This window comes from Budorcas taxicolor, chromosome 3 (assembly GCF_023091745.1).
Source record: "Budorcas taxicolor isolate Tak-1 chromosome 3, Takin1.1, whole genome shotgun sequence".
Taxonomy (NCBI): Eukaryota; Metazoa; Chordata; class Mammalia; order Artiodactyla; family Bovidae; genus Budorcas; species Budorcas taxicolor.
This window is the reverse complement of record NC_068912.1, coordinates 8,308,656-8,327,302: the sequence shown is the minus strand read 5'-3', so window position 1 is coordinate 8,327,302 and position 18,647 is coordinate 8,308,656. Positions and strand designations below refer to the sequence as shown.

Sequence of the window (18,647 nt, the reverse complement as noted above, 5' to 3'; positions counted from 1 at the left end):
CCTTTCTTTGGGGAGAGGTCAGGGATACTGTTAAACACTCTACAATGTATGAGACAGGTCATAACATTGAGAATTATTTGGCCCCAAATGTCAATAACACTGAGGCTGAGAAATTTTGCTTGAAAGATAGACAAGTTAATCTTCATTTATACAGATGAGGAATCTGTAGTTCTGAGAAGCTACCTGTCATTCAAAATTAGACCAATACGGCTCTAAAGCCCTGCTCTTTCCCCATGCCATAATGACGGGAACAGTGATGGGAATGAGGGTGAGAAACAAAGAACCAGGGCACTAGTTGCTCCTCGAAAGATATTTGTTGGAGGGATGAGTACAGAACGAATGACAGAGACTTCCCTTGTGGTCTTGTGGCTAAGACTCCACACTCTCAATGCAGGGGCCCTAGCGTTCCATCCATGGTCAGGGAGCTAGATCCCACATATCACAACTAAGAGTCTGCATGCCACAACGAAAGATCCCACATGCTGCAACTAAGACCCAGGGTTGTCAAATAAGGCAACACAAGGCAAAGTCGCTCAGTCGTGTCAGACTCTTTGTGACCCCATAGACTGTAGCCTCTGTCCATGGGATTTTCCAGGCAATAGTACTAGAGTGGATTGCCATTTCCTTCTCCAGGGGATCTTCCCGACCTAGGGATCAAACCCGGGTCTTCCGCATTGTAGACAGACGTTTTACCGTCTGAGCCACCAGGGGGGTCAAATAAATACATGACTAAATATTTTTTAAAAAGAATGAAAGTCAAGGGGTGATAAAAGATGGGGATGATCATTCTATTGCCACCCTGACACACTTCTCTGTCCTGGTTCCACAATCCAAAACGGAGTCTGGATTATGATAATAAAGGCAATCGAATGATGGGGAAAGGTGGCCTCAAGCCCCTCTGCTCAGTCTCAGGAGGAGTCTGACGCCAGTGTCCGCACCTCTACATGGATCTAGAAGATGGGGAGTTCCCTGGCACATTCTCCTCCATCGCCTTTTCCAAAGAGACAGACAGGGAGTTCTGAGCTGAGTCTGGGTGACCATTCCCCTCTTCCTCCCTGGGGCTGAGCCCAGCTGTGGCCCCAGAGGACGAGGAGAATTTGTTTCCCAGTTCCTACATTTTCTGTGAATTTGGAGTGGGACGGAGCCAGATTCATTCTGGGAAGCACTGAATCTTCTGGGAGGGGACTCTCTAGATGAAAGAGGGTGGAAGGGGAGGAGCCAGTGATAGAGCAACACTTCTTTTCACTTCCTCTTTTGGACTGCAGAATTGGCCCTCTGCGTGGACTATCAAGCCTCGAGAGAAGCCAGTGCCTGCCGTGCCAGGCTGTCAGAGCAACCTGCTCACTCGCTCCTGGAGTGATGGGGATCCCCTCATTCCTAGCCTTCCCTGCTGCCTGGAGGAACCGAGCTCACTGCATGCCCTGGCATCCTTGGGGCCACATGCTACTGTGGACAGCTCTGCTCTTCCCGGGTGAGTCGGGGGCCCAGCAGGGACAGTGGAGCAGGACCATGGGCAGGTGGGATTCTCCAAGTCAGCTGCTGCCACCTGGGTTGGGGCTGAGCTGGGGCAAGGATGAGGACCACAGTGGGCAGCACATCAGGAAAGTCAGGAGGGTAAAGCCAGGCTGATGAAAATCACAGTCTGACAACCTTGCTGGTCTGGGAAATTATGAAATTGGCAAAAGTCGGGTTTATTTTATTTTTATTTTTTTTAATGTGTTTTGCCCAAAATCCCTGGGCACCAAGGTCCCTGGTAATCTACCACCTCCCATGCAGAACCAGCTCTGAGGAAAGTCCAGTGAGCTAGACTTGAAGGACTAATGATGCCCAAGGTGTTTATCTTCCTTAGAAATGTATGTTTCACTGGGACCAAATCTTAGGCCAGAGGGCTGATGATGTCTTAGGCAAATAGGAGATATTGTTGTTGTTCAGTTGCTAAGTCGTGTCCGATTCTTTGTGACCCCATGGACTGCAGCATGCCAGGCTTCCCTGACCTTTACCATCTCCTGGAGTTTGTTCAAACTCATGTCTATTGAGTCAGTGATACCATGGAGATGTGGGGAAGCAATAAAACACATTGCGGTGGGGAGCAGTGGCTGTTCTCTGTGCCCCCAGAAACCACTTCAGACAGCAGAAGCCTGTTCTGTTTATGTGAAAGGAAATCCACCTGGGAAAAAGCACAGGAGGGTCTCAGTGATCCAGGGAATGGGGACCAGAGAATGCATAAGCCAGGCAATTCTAGAATCATTGCTTGTGAGACCAGAGACATCATGCATGTCTGTTTGCACTGTACAGACAGGGAGATGTATCCTATCACTGATGAAAGAGAAGGAGAGGATCTTAGGCTGTGATTGAGCACTACTTTCTGACCACGTTCTCAGCCCTGGGCTAGGGACCATGGACTGATAATGCTGGTGGGAGAAAGAGTCTAGGGAAGGCCAAGCAGAGGAGCCGTATCGCCAGGAATGTCCTCCCAAACTCAATTTCTGGAGTATGACCGTCAAATCCACTTCAGGATAGTCCCAGAGGAAGACATGCAGCCAGCCATTTTCCAAGTTACATACTATGATGGATAGTAAAATCTGGTCAGTGCCGGGAGCCCTGGCCCTTGGTGCTGGATTATGCTGGGACAGGAGGTGGAGATGAGGAAGACAGAGTATTCCCCCATGCCAAAGTGAGATGGAATGAAGTAGAATAGCATGGAAAAGGAGCACACGGAACTTCCTCCCTTTTCCACAAGGAGGAGCTCAGGCCTGGAGAGGTGTATACTTCCCTGCCCCTGCCATGGTGATATCAATGTGAGGCCTAGGCAAGATTCCTGGGAGAGACTTCTGGCATTTTTGTCCACTTGCCTCTTTGGTGTCACCAAGGATTTAGGTCTTCATTGCTCTGTAGCTCATTTTTTTACAACACATTCTGGTCTAGTCTTGCCTGCTCCTGTCTCCTCTTCTCTGGATCCATGCTGCACACTGAGGCCATGGCTTCTTCAGCTACGGCTGTGGGCGAGCCACTGTACTCCACAAATGCCTTCAGCCCTGTTCCACTGCCTGTGTAATGAAGCGCCAATCCTACTCTAACAGGTAGACGTTCCTCTAGAGCCAGACAGTGTGTACAAGGACTCTCTGCTTTCCAGAGATCCCACAAACTGCCTTGTTTACACATTAAATAAATGCGATGTGCAGACTCTGTCCTAGGACCTGGGGATTTATCAGGGAACAAGAGAGATGGCCTTCTGTCTCCCTTACAGTGACGATACAGAGCATGAACATATGTAATATTCACTAATATTTGTTTAGTGAATGAGTGGAAGGTGACTTCTCTCTACTTTTCTCATATCTTACTTGTTTCTTCTCCTTCTCCTCTCGGCCTGCTTCTTTACCCATTTCCTGTACTGTCACTTTTCACTTCTGCACACTCTGGTTTTTAGCTAAGTTCTGTGTCAATGATTTCCGAACCTGTCTTTCTTGTCTTTGTAGATACAGTTTTATATTTCCATTTTCCTGGTTGGAAACATGCAAATTGATTTGTTAGCTCAGAAACAAAACACATTCAAACTCCAACTATCATCTCCCACTCACAAATGTTCTTCTCCTCCTAACATTTATATTTGTGTGAGCACAATTAACTCTTTTCCTGGTCACCCATTTATAAACCCCCATACCTCATCAAGTGCCACTCTCTCGCTGCCTATTAAATTTCTCTCATGCCTATGTCCTCATCTTCACTTTCTACTGTTATCACAACTTTGGACTCTCTTATCTCTCACCTAGGTAACACTCAGTGGGTGATTTTCAGAGTATTGGTAAATAAAATTAACATGGCTATTGCCCTTTTTGAGCTTACATTCTACTGAGGGACACAAACAATAAATAAAAAAGTACAAATGCATAACCATAAATTGGAAAGTGGCTATGAAGCTGTAAACAGGATACTCTGATAAGAACAGTTGTTGTGAGGGAGATGAGAGAATAGCCTGTGTTAACAGGATGATATGGAAAGAATTTTCTGAGGAAGTGACTTTTAGGCTAGGACCTGAAGCAAGATAAAAATTAAGCCATTTGAAGATACAAAGGAAGTGGGTTCAGAGAGTTCAGCATAGAGAAAAGCCCCAAGTTTGAAGAATTTAAAGAGGGCTGGTATTATTGGAATTCAGTGAATAGGGAAAGTGGAGCTTGAGATGAGGCTGGAGAGGTGAGCAAGGACGGTATCAGGTGTGGCCTTGTAAATATTTACATTTTACTTTAAGAGCAAAGGAGGAACCTAGAAGGCTTGTAAGCAGGGGCGTGATATCTGATTTGTTATTTTAAAAATGATTCTAGCTTCTCTGTGGGGAATGAATTGCAGGGGGAACAGAAGAAGGGAAAAGCTAAGTTAGGAGATGGAAGAAAGCTGATGGTAGCCAAAAGTAGTTTGGACATGGACTAAAGTCGATGCACGTAAGGACTAACTGGAAGCAGGATGAACAAGAATTTACTGGTGCAAAGCTAGATGGTTTGGGAAAGAGGAATAAAAGAAGATTTGCAGTTTTCTGGCATGAATACCTGGGTAGATGGTAAAGATATACCTTTATGTGGGGGAATCTGGGAGAGAAACAGGATACTTGTCATTGAGGTCATTGGTGATTTTGACAAGAAAAGTTTTAGTGGACTAGCGAGGTTCAGTGATTGGAAAGAACAGTGATTGGAAAGAGAAGAAATAAGGAGAGCCTATGTAGAAAAAGAATGGAGAAATCAGGCTGGGAAAGGGAGCAGGGAAATATTTTTGGAATTCTATGCAGGGTCAAGTGAGATTTTTATTCTTTCAAAGAAACACCCTGGAGCATATTTATTTTGGTAGGAAAGACCCAGCTGAGAAGGAGAAATGGGTGATGCAGAAGAGAAAGGGAATAACACAGAGAGGGAAATCTCTGTGCAGGTGAAGGGAATCTGACCTGGGATTGATGATTATCTGTAATGATGAATCATCATATCCAAACACCAGGCTGATCTTTGCTTTCTGTCTTGCAGCTCCTGTTCCTGGGAAACCTGGTAAGTACTTCACCACATCTCCTCTGTCCCCCAGCCACCCTCTCTCTCTGCTCCCTGCACCCTGTCTGGAGGAACTCTGGAGGCACCCAGGACTAAGGTAGAGCCAGGAAAGAGGAGTTGTGCCCACAAGAAGCCCTGCACCCCCTTCTCCTTCCTGCTTCCCTTCCACTGAAGCCAGGGGTGGGTAGCCAAGGGACACAGATGCCTCAGCCCTCCCGCTTCTGTTATGATGAGACCTCACAGATTCTGTCACAGAAAATAACTGTCCTCTGTCTCAAATGCCTTCTTCTCTCCAAACTAAACCATGAGCTCAGGCTATGCAGAATCACATGATCTGCTTAGGTTACCCCCATGGGTTGATAAATCATCTACTTTGCATGTATCTGAAGCCCTCAGGGCCTGTTACCCTGGAGAGAACTAGGAGGCCGTTTACTGGCTGCAGCTGGGTGGGGTGAACACTGCTGGGCACCGCTTTCTCAGCACCACTAACCTCTCCGCCACCCAGGACTGGTAGGGGGTGGGGCTCTCCTGGGTCACTGAATCCAGGGCTCCTAGACTGGCCTTCTAGCCTTTCTCACTCTTTCTTATTCTCCTGAGGCCATAGAGACTCCTCTGTGCTTTGGTGTCAGGACAGGTCTCTTCTACAGGACAAAGAATGAAACAGGTCAGAAGAGAAATGTGACCTCTGACTCTCAGCCTGGCACCTCCACCAGGTGGCCCCCTTGTCTTCATCCAGCTGGGAAGACAATTTATCCACTAGTGTCCAAGTGCCTCAGGTTATGGAGGTGGGGGAAGTGATTCCCCAAAGGATGTATGTGTAGTGTGTGTGTGTGTGTGTGTGTGTCTGAGTGTGAGTTCAAGAGAGAAAAAGAAATAGAGACAGAGAGGAGGAACTGGGTAGAGCTCCTCGGGTGAGATGTACTTGTGTTTCTAGACTGTTTGCTTGCCCCCCTCCCATTTCCCTACCCCCATCCTCTCCTCCCTCAGAGAGTCTGGGCTCCTGGGGGCCCCTGTATGGCTGCAGAACTGCCACCGGCATCGCCTTCAGGTGCAGAACTGTTCTGGGTTGGGTTCTTCTCCTGATCTCCGCAGCATGGCCACAGTTTTCCATCATCTGAGATTTGGAGTCTGCTTAGGCCCTTGGGGACTTCCCTGGTGGCTCAGATGGTAAAGCGTCTGTCTACAATGCGGGAGACCTGGGTTCGATCCCTGGGTCGGGAAGATTCCCTGGAGGAGGAAATGGCAACCCACTCCAGTCCTCTTGCCTAGAAAATCCCATGGACGGAGCAGCCTGGTGCAGGCTACTGCCCATGCGGTCGCAAGGAGTCGGACACGACTGAGCAACTTCACTTCCAGGCCCTTGGGGTCCCTCTTCCTCATGCTGCCTCCTCTCTCTGCCCCTCAGCAGATCTCCCAAAAGCTGTGGTGAGCATCCAGCCTGCGTGGATCAATGTGCTCAGGGAGGATCACGTGACGCTGATGTGCCAGGGGACCAGCTTCTATGCAGGCAACCTCACCACGTGGTTCCATAACGGGAGCTCCATCGACACCCAGAACCAGCCCAGCTACAGCTTTAGGGCCAACAGCAATGACAGTGGATCCTACAGGTGCCAGAGGGAGCAGACCAGCCTCAGCGACCCCGTGCATCTGGATGTGATTTCTGGTCAGTGGAGGAAGGCCCTGGAGAGTCTGGGAGAACAAGGAGAGATGAAATCTGCTTCCACGGCAGAGGTTTTTAGGAAAGGGCAGTTGCCGACTTACTGGAGAGCACGGCTATGAGTTGTTTGAAGTGGTTTTGGTCCACTCATTTCCCTTTTCAACCCACCTCCTCGGGTTAGTATGAGTGGCGAGGTGGAAGTTCCTAAGAGATTTCTCAGAATATGCTGGGCTCCTTTGTCTTCGTGCCGACTGAGCAAGAAGGTGACCAGGCCACCAACAGGCATCTGGGTGTGAGAGCAGCAGAAGAAAATCTCTAATTCATAGAAATCTTCCCATTTTTGTGGCAGAGTCAAATGCACAGGGAATTACTAGCCATCTAAGCATGATGATTTCATTCACCTTTTAGCCTCAGTTTCCTCTCCTGCTAGTGGAGATACCACTGCCTCCCCCACGAGGTTCTGGTGAGAATCTGCATCTCCCTAATCCCTGCCCTCTCTCTGTGCAACTGAGGTGAAACGCGTCTTCATCTCCTTATATTTCCAGCCACAGGCACAGGGCAGGGCTTAATAAATATTTGTTGAACAGATCAATGATTTTCCAAAGCTCTTGGCAAGAAATAGTTTCTCCATTAAAAAAAAAAAAAACCAGCTGCAATGTGATTATGATAAATATTGTCATTGTTACTGTTCATTTAGTCCCCTTCCCTCCCTGAATAGCCACATTTTCCTCATAAGTATCTGAGAGGCCCGGTGGGCCTCAGTCCCAGTCCTGCCATCTTTACCCTCTGGGCTTAGCAGGAAAAGACAGTCATGAAGGGAAGGTTCAGTGGCCTGGCAGGGCCGTGGCCTCAGTGCCCGGCCCCTCCAGGAAGGGCTGGAGCTGAGGGGCTTCCTCTCCTCAGGACTAAGTGAGACACCCCCACCACTGTGCCTGATGATGGAACAACTGGCACACGAGGTGGGCACCACCCTGGGGGACCTAGGTGCAGAGCTAGATATGATGTCCTTGAGCCCAACACCAGCCTGGGTGACCTTGGACCACTACCATGGAGACTAGTGCCAACAGAAGGCAAGGCACTCTCAGTCCAAGGCAAAGGCACTCTATAAACAAGAGGCAGGGCAGGCTCTGTAGACACTGCTGGGGCAGCTCTGTGGGCCTCAGTATTTACACCAATTTGTGTCCAGCTGCAGCTCAGCAGGCCCAGCTGCATGGCCTGGCTGTGGTCCAGCTGGCCACAACTGCTGCCAGGCAGCAGACCAGCACCCTAAATGCCAGCAAGACACAGCAGCTGAGCGGCCACCCAGGCCCAAGTCAGTCAGTTCAGAGCATCAGTCTCCCCATTCACCAGCCAATCCCAGAGTGAACTCTTCTGGTATTACAACTTTGACCCAGTCTTCGCTACTGGAGATCACATCCTTCTCCCTCAACCTATCCCAGGCCTAGATGTATCCAAGACTGCAGCTGGGAAATCAATCCTAGGTAAAGCAGACCCTGGCCCAGGATGTGCCTCTAGCTTTCAACTCATCCTGATGCTTGTTAGTGGCTGTAGTCCAGCAGGAGGTACCATCTGCTTAGGCTCCTGGAGTCCATGCAGATACAGTTGAGTATAAAACTTGGCAATGAGGAACAACAGGTCTCAGCCCAAGGCTCCAGCCAGAACGCTATTCCCCATTTTGTTTCTGTTCAGTCACTAGGTCATGTTCAACTCTTTGTGACCCCATGGACTACAGCATGCCAGGCTTCCATGTCCTCTACTATCTCCTGGAGTTTCTCATACTCATGTCCACTGAGTCAGTGATGCCATCCAACCATCTTATTTTCTGTCATCCCCTTCTCTTGCCTTCAATCTTTCCCAGCATTGGAGTCTTTACCAATGAGTCGGCTCTTCTCATCAGGTGGCCAAAGTATTGGAGCTTCAGTATCAGTCCTTCCAATGAATTAATTTCCTTTAGGATTGATTTGTTTGATCTCCTTGCTGTCCAAGGGACCCTCAAAAGTCTTCTCCAGCACCGCAATTCAAAAGCATCCATTCTTCAGTGCTCTGCCTTCTTTATGGTCCGACTCTAACATCCGTACATGACTACTGGAAAATCTATTGCTTTGACTGTATGGATCTTTGTTGGCAAAGTGATGTTTTTGCTTTTTAATACCTCTTTTCTGGCCTACCCCAGGCCATTTGCCAGGCTCCCTCTAGGACTTCCGGACAGTTTGCTAACCTTAGTCCAGCTGGTGGAGGCAGTGGACATAGGCTCATGGCTATGTCCACTGTCCATGGGCTCAGTCCAGAAAGAAGTGGCCACACACCTGGGCCTTTGGGTGAGTTGCCCTTGTGAGGAATAGGTGGTGGTAGGAGCTGCCCAAGGAAAGGCACAGGAGAGGTGGAGCCCTTGCCTACATCCAGGCAGTGACTGACCCGGGGTGTTAGCCAGAGGCAGACAGTGCAGTGGCCGAGGAGGCAGAAGCAGATGGGCGTGGTCGGCAGGGCATGAACCTGCCTCGGACAGCCACACCTGCTCCCAGCCAGACCCTGATGAGCTCAGTCACTCCCGTCAAGCCCTGTTCACTGATTTAGCAACAGCAACAGATCCAGCTCTTGAAGAAACAAGTGGTTATCCGACCGCTGATTGTTCTCGACCACTGGCTGCAGCTCCAGCACCGTCAGTCCCATTACTCCCCCACCCAGCGACGCACCTCCAGTTGGTCCAGCAGCAGCAGCACCCGTGAGCCTCACTGCCCCTCAGCCACCACAACACAGGTCCCCATTGTTCTCCTCATACACTCTGTGCACTGACTGGGCAAGCCCAGACATCGGCTGTCCAACGCAAGGAAGAGGGAGATGATGTCTCCACACTGCGTTCAGTTCCTGCCAAGGGTTCTCAGGCAGCAGAGAGCCCGAGACCACGGACGAGGAGAGCAGTCTTGGAGAAGAAGCTGAACTAGTGACCAGTGGGAATGCGAATTCACCAAGCAATGGATTGGCAGCCGAGGCCCCTGCCCATCAGCACCACCTTCTACACTAGGCATGGAATCCAGACAAATGGAGACTCAAACCTTGGCGAAGCACTGTGAAGCCCCAGATGCTCACTCAGATAACAGAGGGCTTTGGTACCCAGGACTGAGCAGGAGCATTCCCAGTGTTCTCCATTACCGAAAGAGTTTGATGAGCCGCTGTAGACTGGCCTCCCGACAGTGCTGAGTAAGAATCAGTCAGGTGGCTCCAGTGAAGGGGACAACGCATCTACTCAGCAGTAAAGAAGGCAAATCTCCCAGAGTTCCAGCACTGTGGGAAGCATACTCCTGCAGAACAGTTCTACGGCTCCAAGAGTTTTCTGCCTCGTGAGTTGCACTAAGAGGTACTGTGTGAGCTGTAGCCGCCAGTTCTGGCTGAAGAGGGAGAAAATGAAAGAGCTTCAGGAGGCTCACCATGTTGCGGTCGCCAGTGTGGACCCTCCTGCTCCTCTGACACCATCCACGCTATCATCCAGGGCAGTGCTGCAGGCGTCAGGAGCACTCCAGCTGGGGTTCAGAGATTTCAGTTATGATGAAAACACTCTCTCCAACATCCTTGGGCCTTTATCAGTGAGAGCTGGGCATGGCAAATGAGGCCTGGGAAACTTCCACTTGGCTCTGCCTATGCCAGGATTCATGGCATCGACCCTGTGTTCCCGTCTAGTAATCTTAGCCTTTGCAGTGTAGAGGTATATAGGTTTATTGCTTCTCTACAAGGCTTCCAGGAGATTGCAGAGGAGTTTTGTTCCCAGGAGTTTGATGGAAATGCCCTTTTATGACTTAAAGAACACCTCATGAATGCCATGAACATGAAACTGGGCCCTGCCCTCATGAGCTGCACCAAGGAGTTGTCCTCAAGGAGACCTCGGATGGTCCTCTTGTGCAAACCACCCTAAGCCTGAGGCTTCCACTGTACAGGTTAAAATCTGGCACCCGTGGAGCCTTTGCTGAGAAGAAAGTCCTGTTCTAAGGCTGTACACCTTCTGTAGAGGGGATTCCCCAGACAGGGAGGAGAAGTAACTGGTGCAGGTGCTACATGGAAGCAGCTTTGACATTTTCTCTGAGTTTTACTTCATTAAAAAAAAATCTCTACAGTTCTCAGCATTCCCATCTAGCTTAATCCAACCTGTATAAAAGAAGCCGACTAGAGACCGAGGACTGCTCACCTAATCCTGGAGTAGAACGTCTAGCCAGGGTCTGAGCTCCTCAAGAGGAGGGCTTCGCAGGGTGGTCGGGGAGGAAGTGGGTGGAACGCAAGACTGCCCCTAGTGTTAGGTGTGGGAATTTCCAGCCTGTGTGACAGTGCAGAGGCCGGGTGCCCCCACCTTCTCTCTGCATTGTCTCACTGTAGCCGTGGCCCGTGGTTTTCTCTTCCCTGTCACTCACACCCTCTGCTGTGAACATTTCCTTCCACATATGTGGCAGGCTCACCAGCCAATGCAGAGGCTTAGTTGGCATCTTTCTGATCTGCTGAAGGGACTAAGTGTGGTTGACTGGCACACATGTGGCTTTTTTTTTTTTTTCATTCCCCTCCTCCCTTTCAATGTATCTGTTGTTTTCTACCCTTTCATTCCAATTCCAGCTCTGCTCTGTCCTACAGCTTCAGGAAAACAGAGGGCATGGGCTGAGGTCAGGATTATAAGTATCTACCTCAGCCTCTATTCCTTAAACTATAAAGAAATTAAAAATATTTCCTCAGCAAAAGGATTAAAATGACTGGGGAAAAGTACATAGCCGGCTAATGAATGGCCCACTCATGTCACTGCTGGCTTGAGACAAAGTTCCGCTGAAGTGAAATTCCACGTTTACTAACATGCGCTAAGTAAGCTAATATTTGTTGGATGCCTATGACTTTCCCCAAGGACACAGGTCTCTGCTGTGTCCCCCTCACATGCTGTCTCCTCTCTCAGACTGGCTTCTCCCTCATCTCCCTCCTTCCCTTAGGGAAGGGATTTCACTCCGGGTCCCCTGTATCCTCCTGCAGAGGCCTCTTGGGCCAGACAGGGCTGCAGCTGCGTCTCCCAGGACGGGACGAGAAGACAAGCATATCTGAACACCTACTGTGTGTCAGCAACTACTGTAGATAGTACAGCTAATGGTGCGATTGTGACTCGTTCCGCATACGAGGAAGCTGAGCCCCAGAAGAATTCATTATTTACCCAGGATCACAGGGTGCACGCATGAAGGAGCCAGAATTAGAGACCAGGGGGGTGTGATTCCTCATTTAAACTCCCCCACACATACTGGCCCCTGGAGGGATGGTCTGGGTCTCAGATCTGAGTCAAGACCTTCTGGGTCCTGCGGTCCCTTTGTGTCTTTCAGACTGGCTGCTGCTCCAGACCCCCAGCCTCGTGTTCCAGGAAGGGGAGCCCATCATGCTGAGGTGCCACAGCTGGAGAAACCACCCTCTGAGTAAGATCACGTTCTACCAGGATGGGAAATCCAAGACATTTTCCTATCAGCGCTCCAACTTCTCTATCCCACATGCCAACCTCAATCACAGCGGCCAGTACCACTGCACAGCATTTCTCGGGAAGACGCCACACTCGTCACAGCCCGTGAACATCACTGTCCAAGGTGGGGGCTCTCTCAAGATGAAAGGATGGGAGAAGAGATGGATAGTTAGGAATAAAGTCACATGGTCTCAAATGGAGATTTGAGAAATGCCATAGTAGCAAACCTGGGCTTTGGGGCCAAGGGCAAGGGTATGGGCAACTTGATAAATGGTGTCCAGAGCTTGGAACCCTCAGCTCTCAGGTGACAGGTGACGAGGCTTTTATTCCACTTTGAAGTATAAGCCCATCACACCAAGCACAGCAGTGAAGCAGAGCTTTCTTGTTGGTGTAGAAGTTCCCAAAGCTCATGGACATTCCTAAGAACTGAAGTTTTCCTAATTTTTTCTCATGTTTCATGATATGTCCATTCATCCCAAAGGTATAGCATGTTCTTACCAGTTTAGGGGTCCAGTGTTGGAGGCTTCAGGTTCATGCTCTCTGCTCTCCCCATGGTCTAAGAGAAACCCTTCCCTCCACCTTATACACTCAACAGTGTGCCTTCATTTGATTAGAAGAGTAATCGAAAGGGCATGGGGGAGGCACAAGCCCACTCACAGAACTCCAGTGCAGGTGAGGTTGGGGGAGGAAGCGAGTGTTGCATTGGAGGAGGGCAGGGAGGGTGAAGTGGCATAGGGAGGGTACTGCCTGTCCTGAGGTCTGTCTTCCCCAGAGTCCAGCTCGAGTGACCCCTCGTCGACGACGACAGCTGTGGCTATAGGCGCTTGTTTTGCTGCAGTGGCTATTGTTGCTGCCATAGCAGCCTGGTTCCGCCTCAGGAGAAAGCCAATTTCAGGTTTGTGGTTCCTCTTGGTCCCCTCTTGTTATCAGTTTCCTTCTTAGCCAAGGCCTTAACCCCAAACATGGCTAGAACCCTTATCTTTGGGCTAGAGAATCCTTAGCATTCAGATACAGTCCCATATTTTATTTACTCATTCATTCATTCAAGAGGCCTGAACAAATTGGCTTATGTGTCAAGCACTGTGGTAGACTCTGCGGATGATGCCAAGTTAAAGAACAGTTCAGCCTCTGCCCTTAGGGAGTCCATAATATTGTGGAGAAGACTGAAGTACAAATAGTACGATAGTACAGAGAGCAACTGGAGGGGATAAGACCAGTATTAGAGAATGCATGGGCTACAACGGGGATAGAAGAGCCCGAATGACCCAGCACGGGCTGGGCCAGTTAGAGGAAACTTCATAGGGAGGTAGTGTTACATGGTGATTGAAGCTCAACTGGTGGGGTCAGACTGCCTCAGTCCAAATCTAAGCGCCTCCGCTCACCAGCTGAGTAACATGGGGCGAGTTAGTCTCTGTGTGTTGAGAAGACGGAGCTGGCGTGTTAAGAATGTGCACATCATGACCAGCTGAACGAGGAGGCACGAGCCACCCACACGGGGCTGGCGGCTCCTTTAGCATCTGAACTCCTAGATTGGGGAAGTGAAAACCCTGGGTCGTTTTCATTGAAAATACAGTTTAAATACATTCTCATAAAGGAAGTAGAGTCACAAGATTTGCCACTCAGAGATCCCAGAAATGAGAAGGGGTGGCAGCCCTTTGCCCCAGGTCATGGGTGAGCAGAGAGGACGGTGTCAAGCCTCTCTGATTTATGAAGTGGTTGAGGTGGAGGACACCAACATATTTGTGGGCTTAACATCTAAGTGGTTGCTTTGAAAGATGCCCCAGGAAAATCAAAGTGAGAACTTCACAGCGGGAATCCTAAACTCAAGTCCTTATCTTAAATGTCCAGACTCTGGGAGCAAGCAGGGTGATCATACTGTAAAATTCTTAGATGGCAACTCAGGGAAACAAAGTTTTTGGTTTTTTTTCCAGGAAAACAGTTGTTTTTCCTCATCATATTCAACTTCTATGTGCCTCAGTTTCTTCATCTGAAAAATGAGGACACAAATAGAACCTGCCTCATAAGGTTATGAGATTGAATGAGCCTGCAGCTCTTATAACAGTGCCCAGCACACAGCTAGCATCATGTAGTATGGGCTATTAACATTAGGAGGAGGCGATGTTTGAGGCTAGCAGTTAACCAGGCAAAGAGGGTAGATGAGCATTCCAGGCGTGGGGGCCGAGACATCGAAGTGAGAAACACTGTGGCTAGGGTGGGGCCCAGGGGAAGAGTAAGAAGGGTGCTGGAAGCACTTTGATGCCTTCGAAGCCATAAATGGTGAAGCAGAGAAAAAGAAGGTGAAGCAGGGCAGAAAGTTCATGGAACTGACATAGGCTGCCTTTAAAGAACTAATCTGTATTCCAAAGGGCACAGGAGGGCAGTAAGCATGCCTCTTTGTTCTATGCTTCCTTCCCCTTCCCATCAGCACCTAGCACAGTGCTTGCCACCCAGTATGATGATTAATAAACATCTCTTCACTGATCAGCTGAAAAATGTCAGCTCTTGGAAAGCAGTCTCCTTCCCCCCATAGTATTAATATTACTGTGAAATTGCTGAGAGAGAAGGGAAAGTGCTATAGGAATCAAGTAAGCAGACAATCACAATTCTTAACACCGTAAAGCTAGCTTACTGGGGAGAGAAAGTGCTAAAGTTATCCAGACACAGAGAAAGTAAAAGGGAAAAAAGACTCAGAGCCACTGACAAAGAAAATAATACTACTCATACCTCACAAAGCACTTTGCAATTGGTTCATAGCCAAGACCTCAGTTACCAGTGATAAGTAAATGTACAGACTCAGTGAGAAAAATTGAGAGGAAGAAAGAGATGCTTTTAAGAACCTTGCAATGGAACGGCCTTTCTGACAGTCCCAGGAGTCCCTACTATTAACCTAGCCAGCTTCTATCTCTCTAGACCAGCCCTTTTAGAGGCTAAGGTAGTCTCTGGGGAGTGGGGAGGAGAGGAATGTCTGTGGGAGAAGGGTGTGTATTGGTTCTAACCCAGTCTTGCCTCTGGTCTGTGGTCCTGAAGACTTAGGTTCTACCCCGTAATCCTACTAACTTCCATGTGCCCCTCCTAGCTCTCTCAGGAACCCCTGAGCACAGGGAAATGGGGGAGACCCTCCCTGAGGAACCAGGTGAGTGCAGCTCCCCTCTGCGGGCTCAGTGACACCCTGCCGTGTGCATCAAGAAGCAGCTTGTGAGCACAGGAGAGGGAGGGGGCAGTGGGAGGAGGGCAGGGGCTCAAATCTCTTGGTCAGTTCTGAGACTAACTCCTGGGCCTGAAGAGGACCTCACTGGAGATGAGGAGAAGATGAACACCTATCCTAGATAGAGAAACAATGGGCTTGTCTGAGTTTCTGGGGCTAGAACTGCTATTTCCAGAGCAGGACATCAGAGATATTTAGGTCTTTCTGTGGAGCTTTGGAAGAGCTGGCACAGGGTGGGGGTTAGATGCTGAAAGACTAAGGCAAACAGAATTAAAGAGAGAAAACTCTAGAGGAAAGGAGAAAGAGGCCAAGGGAATAAAGTCTAGATTTGCTGCAGTTTGTGTCTGTGGATGGGGTAAGAGTAGATGGGGTGAGCAATGGGGTAAGGGCTCAAGTCTTAGTGGAACATGAAGAGAAGATTTTAGGCCGAGAAAGTTCTGTGTACTAGCTACATTAGCGGGCTTTCCTCTGTTGACAAAGCCTGGATCTAATGCCCACTTCTGTAGGTGTGTTAAATGTGGGCCTGGCACTATCTCGGTCACTATCATAAAATGGAATCTTGAGTGTCGTTTCCTCTCTTGGGGTTTAATCACCTCACTGAGGAAATGAGTGCATTGGCCTGGAGGACCTCGAAGCCTTCCAGGTCTGACATTCTGAGAGTCAGTGCCCATCAACCCTGGCCCAAGTGGGAATATGTTAAAGGAGCAGGAGCATTTCAGACGATTTCCTGACTGTAGTTAAAACCAGAGCTCGGAGGGACCTGGAGCTTTCTCTGGGGGCTCCCAGACAGCAGGAACAGACAGGAAAAAGAAGCCCTTGAGGACCCCACCTCGGACGGCTGGAGTATGACTCAGAGCAGAGCCAACAGATTTGAGAGCTTAGCAAAATGGCCCAGCTGTCCAGCTGCACTTTGAGCAAGACCCCTAGGTCCTGTGGCCAGGCCAAGTGGGGATACGGACCTGAGTCTGCACCGGGGCCAAATTGAAGTAGGAAAAAGTGTCCGAACGCAAGTGGATTAGCCGTTTTGATGCTTGGTTCTACCACTGGCATAAATATATTTCACAAGGTGTTTATTTCACAGGAAGACACTGGGGCTGATGGTTTCCCCAAAGGCTCATCTAGGTTGCTGGGATTGTAGAGGGATGCATTAGAAGGAGGATTCAGGACATGGTTTGTTCCAGAAGTTGGAGCATGGCATACAGGGACTTCTTGTGTCCTGGAGATGAATGAAGACACTAGACGCATTGTCTCAGACTCCTTCCCCACTTCCTGAGGAATGCTGCTTTGCAGATACTGAGCTGCTTTCCGCACTGGCAAAGTGAGTTTGTTGGCAAAAACATGAGGAAGTTTGGATGTGTTTTAGATCTTTACCAAGGAGAGTACTGGCTGGCTTGCTTGCTTCCTTCTTTCGTCTCTTCAGCCTCCCTTGCTCACTCTCACGCTTTCTTTCTTTTTGATGTGAGGGAGTATGAGATTCTTCAGAGCTCCAACAAAGATATACTATTGGGCTGGCCAAAGAGTTCATTCAGGTTTTTCTGTATCAGCTTCCAGAAGAATCTGAATGAACATTTTGACCAACCCAATACATCTGGCGAACCTGGAAAGGTCCTATCTGTGGCTGGCAAAAAATCTGAATTACTTCACTCTAATAGTGAACACCCCCCACCCCACCCCACCCGACACACACCTCTCACCCAGCATCTCCAATCCCAAAAGCTTCGAAGAAAATAGTGATTTTCTGAAAAGCGTAGTACAGATGACTGTCCCCCTTTGCTAATGTAGCTGGTGGGGGCTCCATGTCTGGGATACTGAGGGTGGGGTGGGAACAAAGCTTTCAGCCCGCAGGGCTGAGTTGGGGTCAGTGGTCCTCGCCTCAAGCCTGGTTTGGGCCTCAGCAGCAGCGTGGGGAGGCTCCATGCTATAGTACTGCGCCTGCTCACCTCTGCTCTCTTTGCCCACAGCCGGTCTCACTGATGCTGAAACTGATGCCGCCAGAACTGAGGTGAGCCCTCCAGCGCCTGCTTTTCCTTCTCCCCCTCCTCCAGCCTGCTGCCTCTTCTGCGGCATCATTCCTGTGGCCTCTCCATGGATCCTCACTGCTCCTTTCTCTTTTCTCCAGGCTGAGAACACAATCACCTATTCACTCCTCTCGCACCCGGACGTTGCAGAGGAAGAACCAGAGTCCGATTACCAGAAATGCCTTTAGTTTTCGTTGTCTTGCCTGGGAGTTGGGGAAGTGAATCGTAGAGGCCAGGATCTGGTGTCTTCTGGCCTGAACTCCTCTTAGGGAGGAGAAAAGGATACTGCAGTTCTAAAGGAGAATGGCTTTTCCAGAGTTAGCGCCTCTGAATCCTGAAGCTCCCTGTTCTGACATTCACAGGTGATACAGCCTCAGATAACTGACTCCCGATTTATTCCTTGCCTCAGCACATCTCATCAGCAGGATTCTTCTATTATACATTCACACAGCCAGTGTAAATTACTCTTATTAAGAGATTGCAGCAACATAGAAGTATGTTACAGGTTATATGAGAAAAACTAGATAAGCATGGATGATTTCAGAAATGTTGAAATAGACTAACATATGCCAATATATTAAAAGTGATTGTTTCTGGGGATGGAATTATTGGTGCTTTTCATTTGCTTTGTTAATTCTTCTGTACAGACCATATATTACTTTTATAATAAAATACTACACAAACAACAGTCCCCTTATCTTTTAATCACTGAACCAATTAGAATATAGACTGATCTGGGGTCTGTTTCTTTTCAGTGGTAAGAATCTTGGGAAGGTAGTAATGGGCAGGAGGTGGGGGGAAAAAATGTTTGGAGTGTAGGACAAGTATCCCTCATCTTAAAACCATACACCCTTCTTCCAATGAATTTGTGTTCTTGTTTCCATGTCTTCTTTCTCTTCCTCCCATGGCAAATAAACACCAGTTCTCGGGAAGCCAAACTTCAGATGAGTCCTGAACAGAGATTTACTGACTCTCTCCGGCTCTTCCTCTGTTCGAGTTATCAGAAGGATGTGAACTTCTCAGAGAAGGTTCCGGGAGGTTAGAAACATGACTGACAGCTTCCTCAGGAGATGTCCTTAGAGAGGTCTCATTTGCCTGGGAATCTAACAGGAACATTGTGCAACATTTTTGCATTCAGAATTTAGCAGCTTCCTTTGTTGAATAGTTTTCATGAGGTTTCATATTCACATATTGCTATACAATAAGGAATAGTAATTGCAATTATTGGGTTATTGAGGGCTTATTTTATGCCAAAATATGTGCCTTTAGAATGAGA

General features: G+C 48.8%; 1 protein-coding gene across 1 annotated transcript; it reads left to right on the top strand.

Annotated features, from left to right (window-relative positions):
• Window positions 1-1,359: 1,359 nt before the first annotated feature.
• On the top strand, window positions 1,360-17,658 carry FCGR2B (Fc gamma receptor IIb). Its single transcript, XM_052636551.1, has 8 exons — window positions 1,360-1,471; window positions 5,007-5,027; window positions 6,436-6,690; window positions 12,018-12,272; window positions 12,921-13,043; window positions 15,225-15,281; window positions 17,315-17,355; window positions 17,473-17,658. Exons 1-8 carry the CDS (start codon window positions 1,360-1,362, stop codon window positions 17,557-17,559), a joined length of 951 nt encoding a protein of 316 aa, XP_052492511.1. The 3' UTR covers window positions 17,560-17,658.
• Window positions 17,659-18,647: the final 989 nt, after the last annotated feature.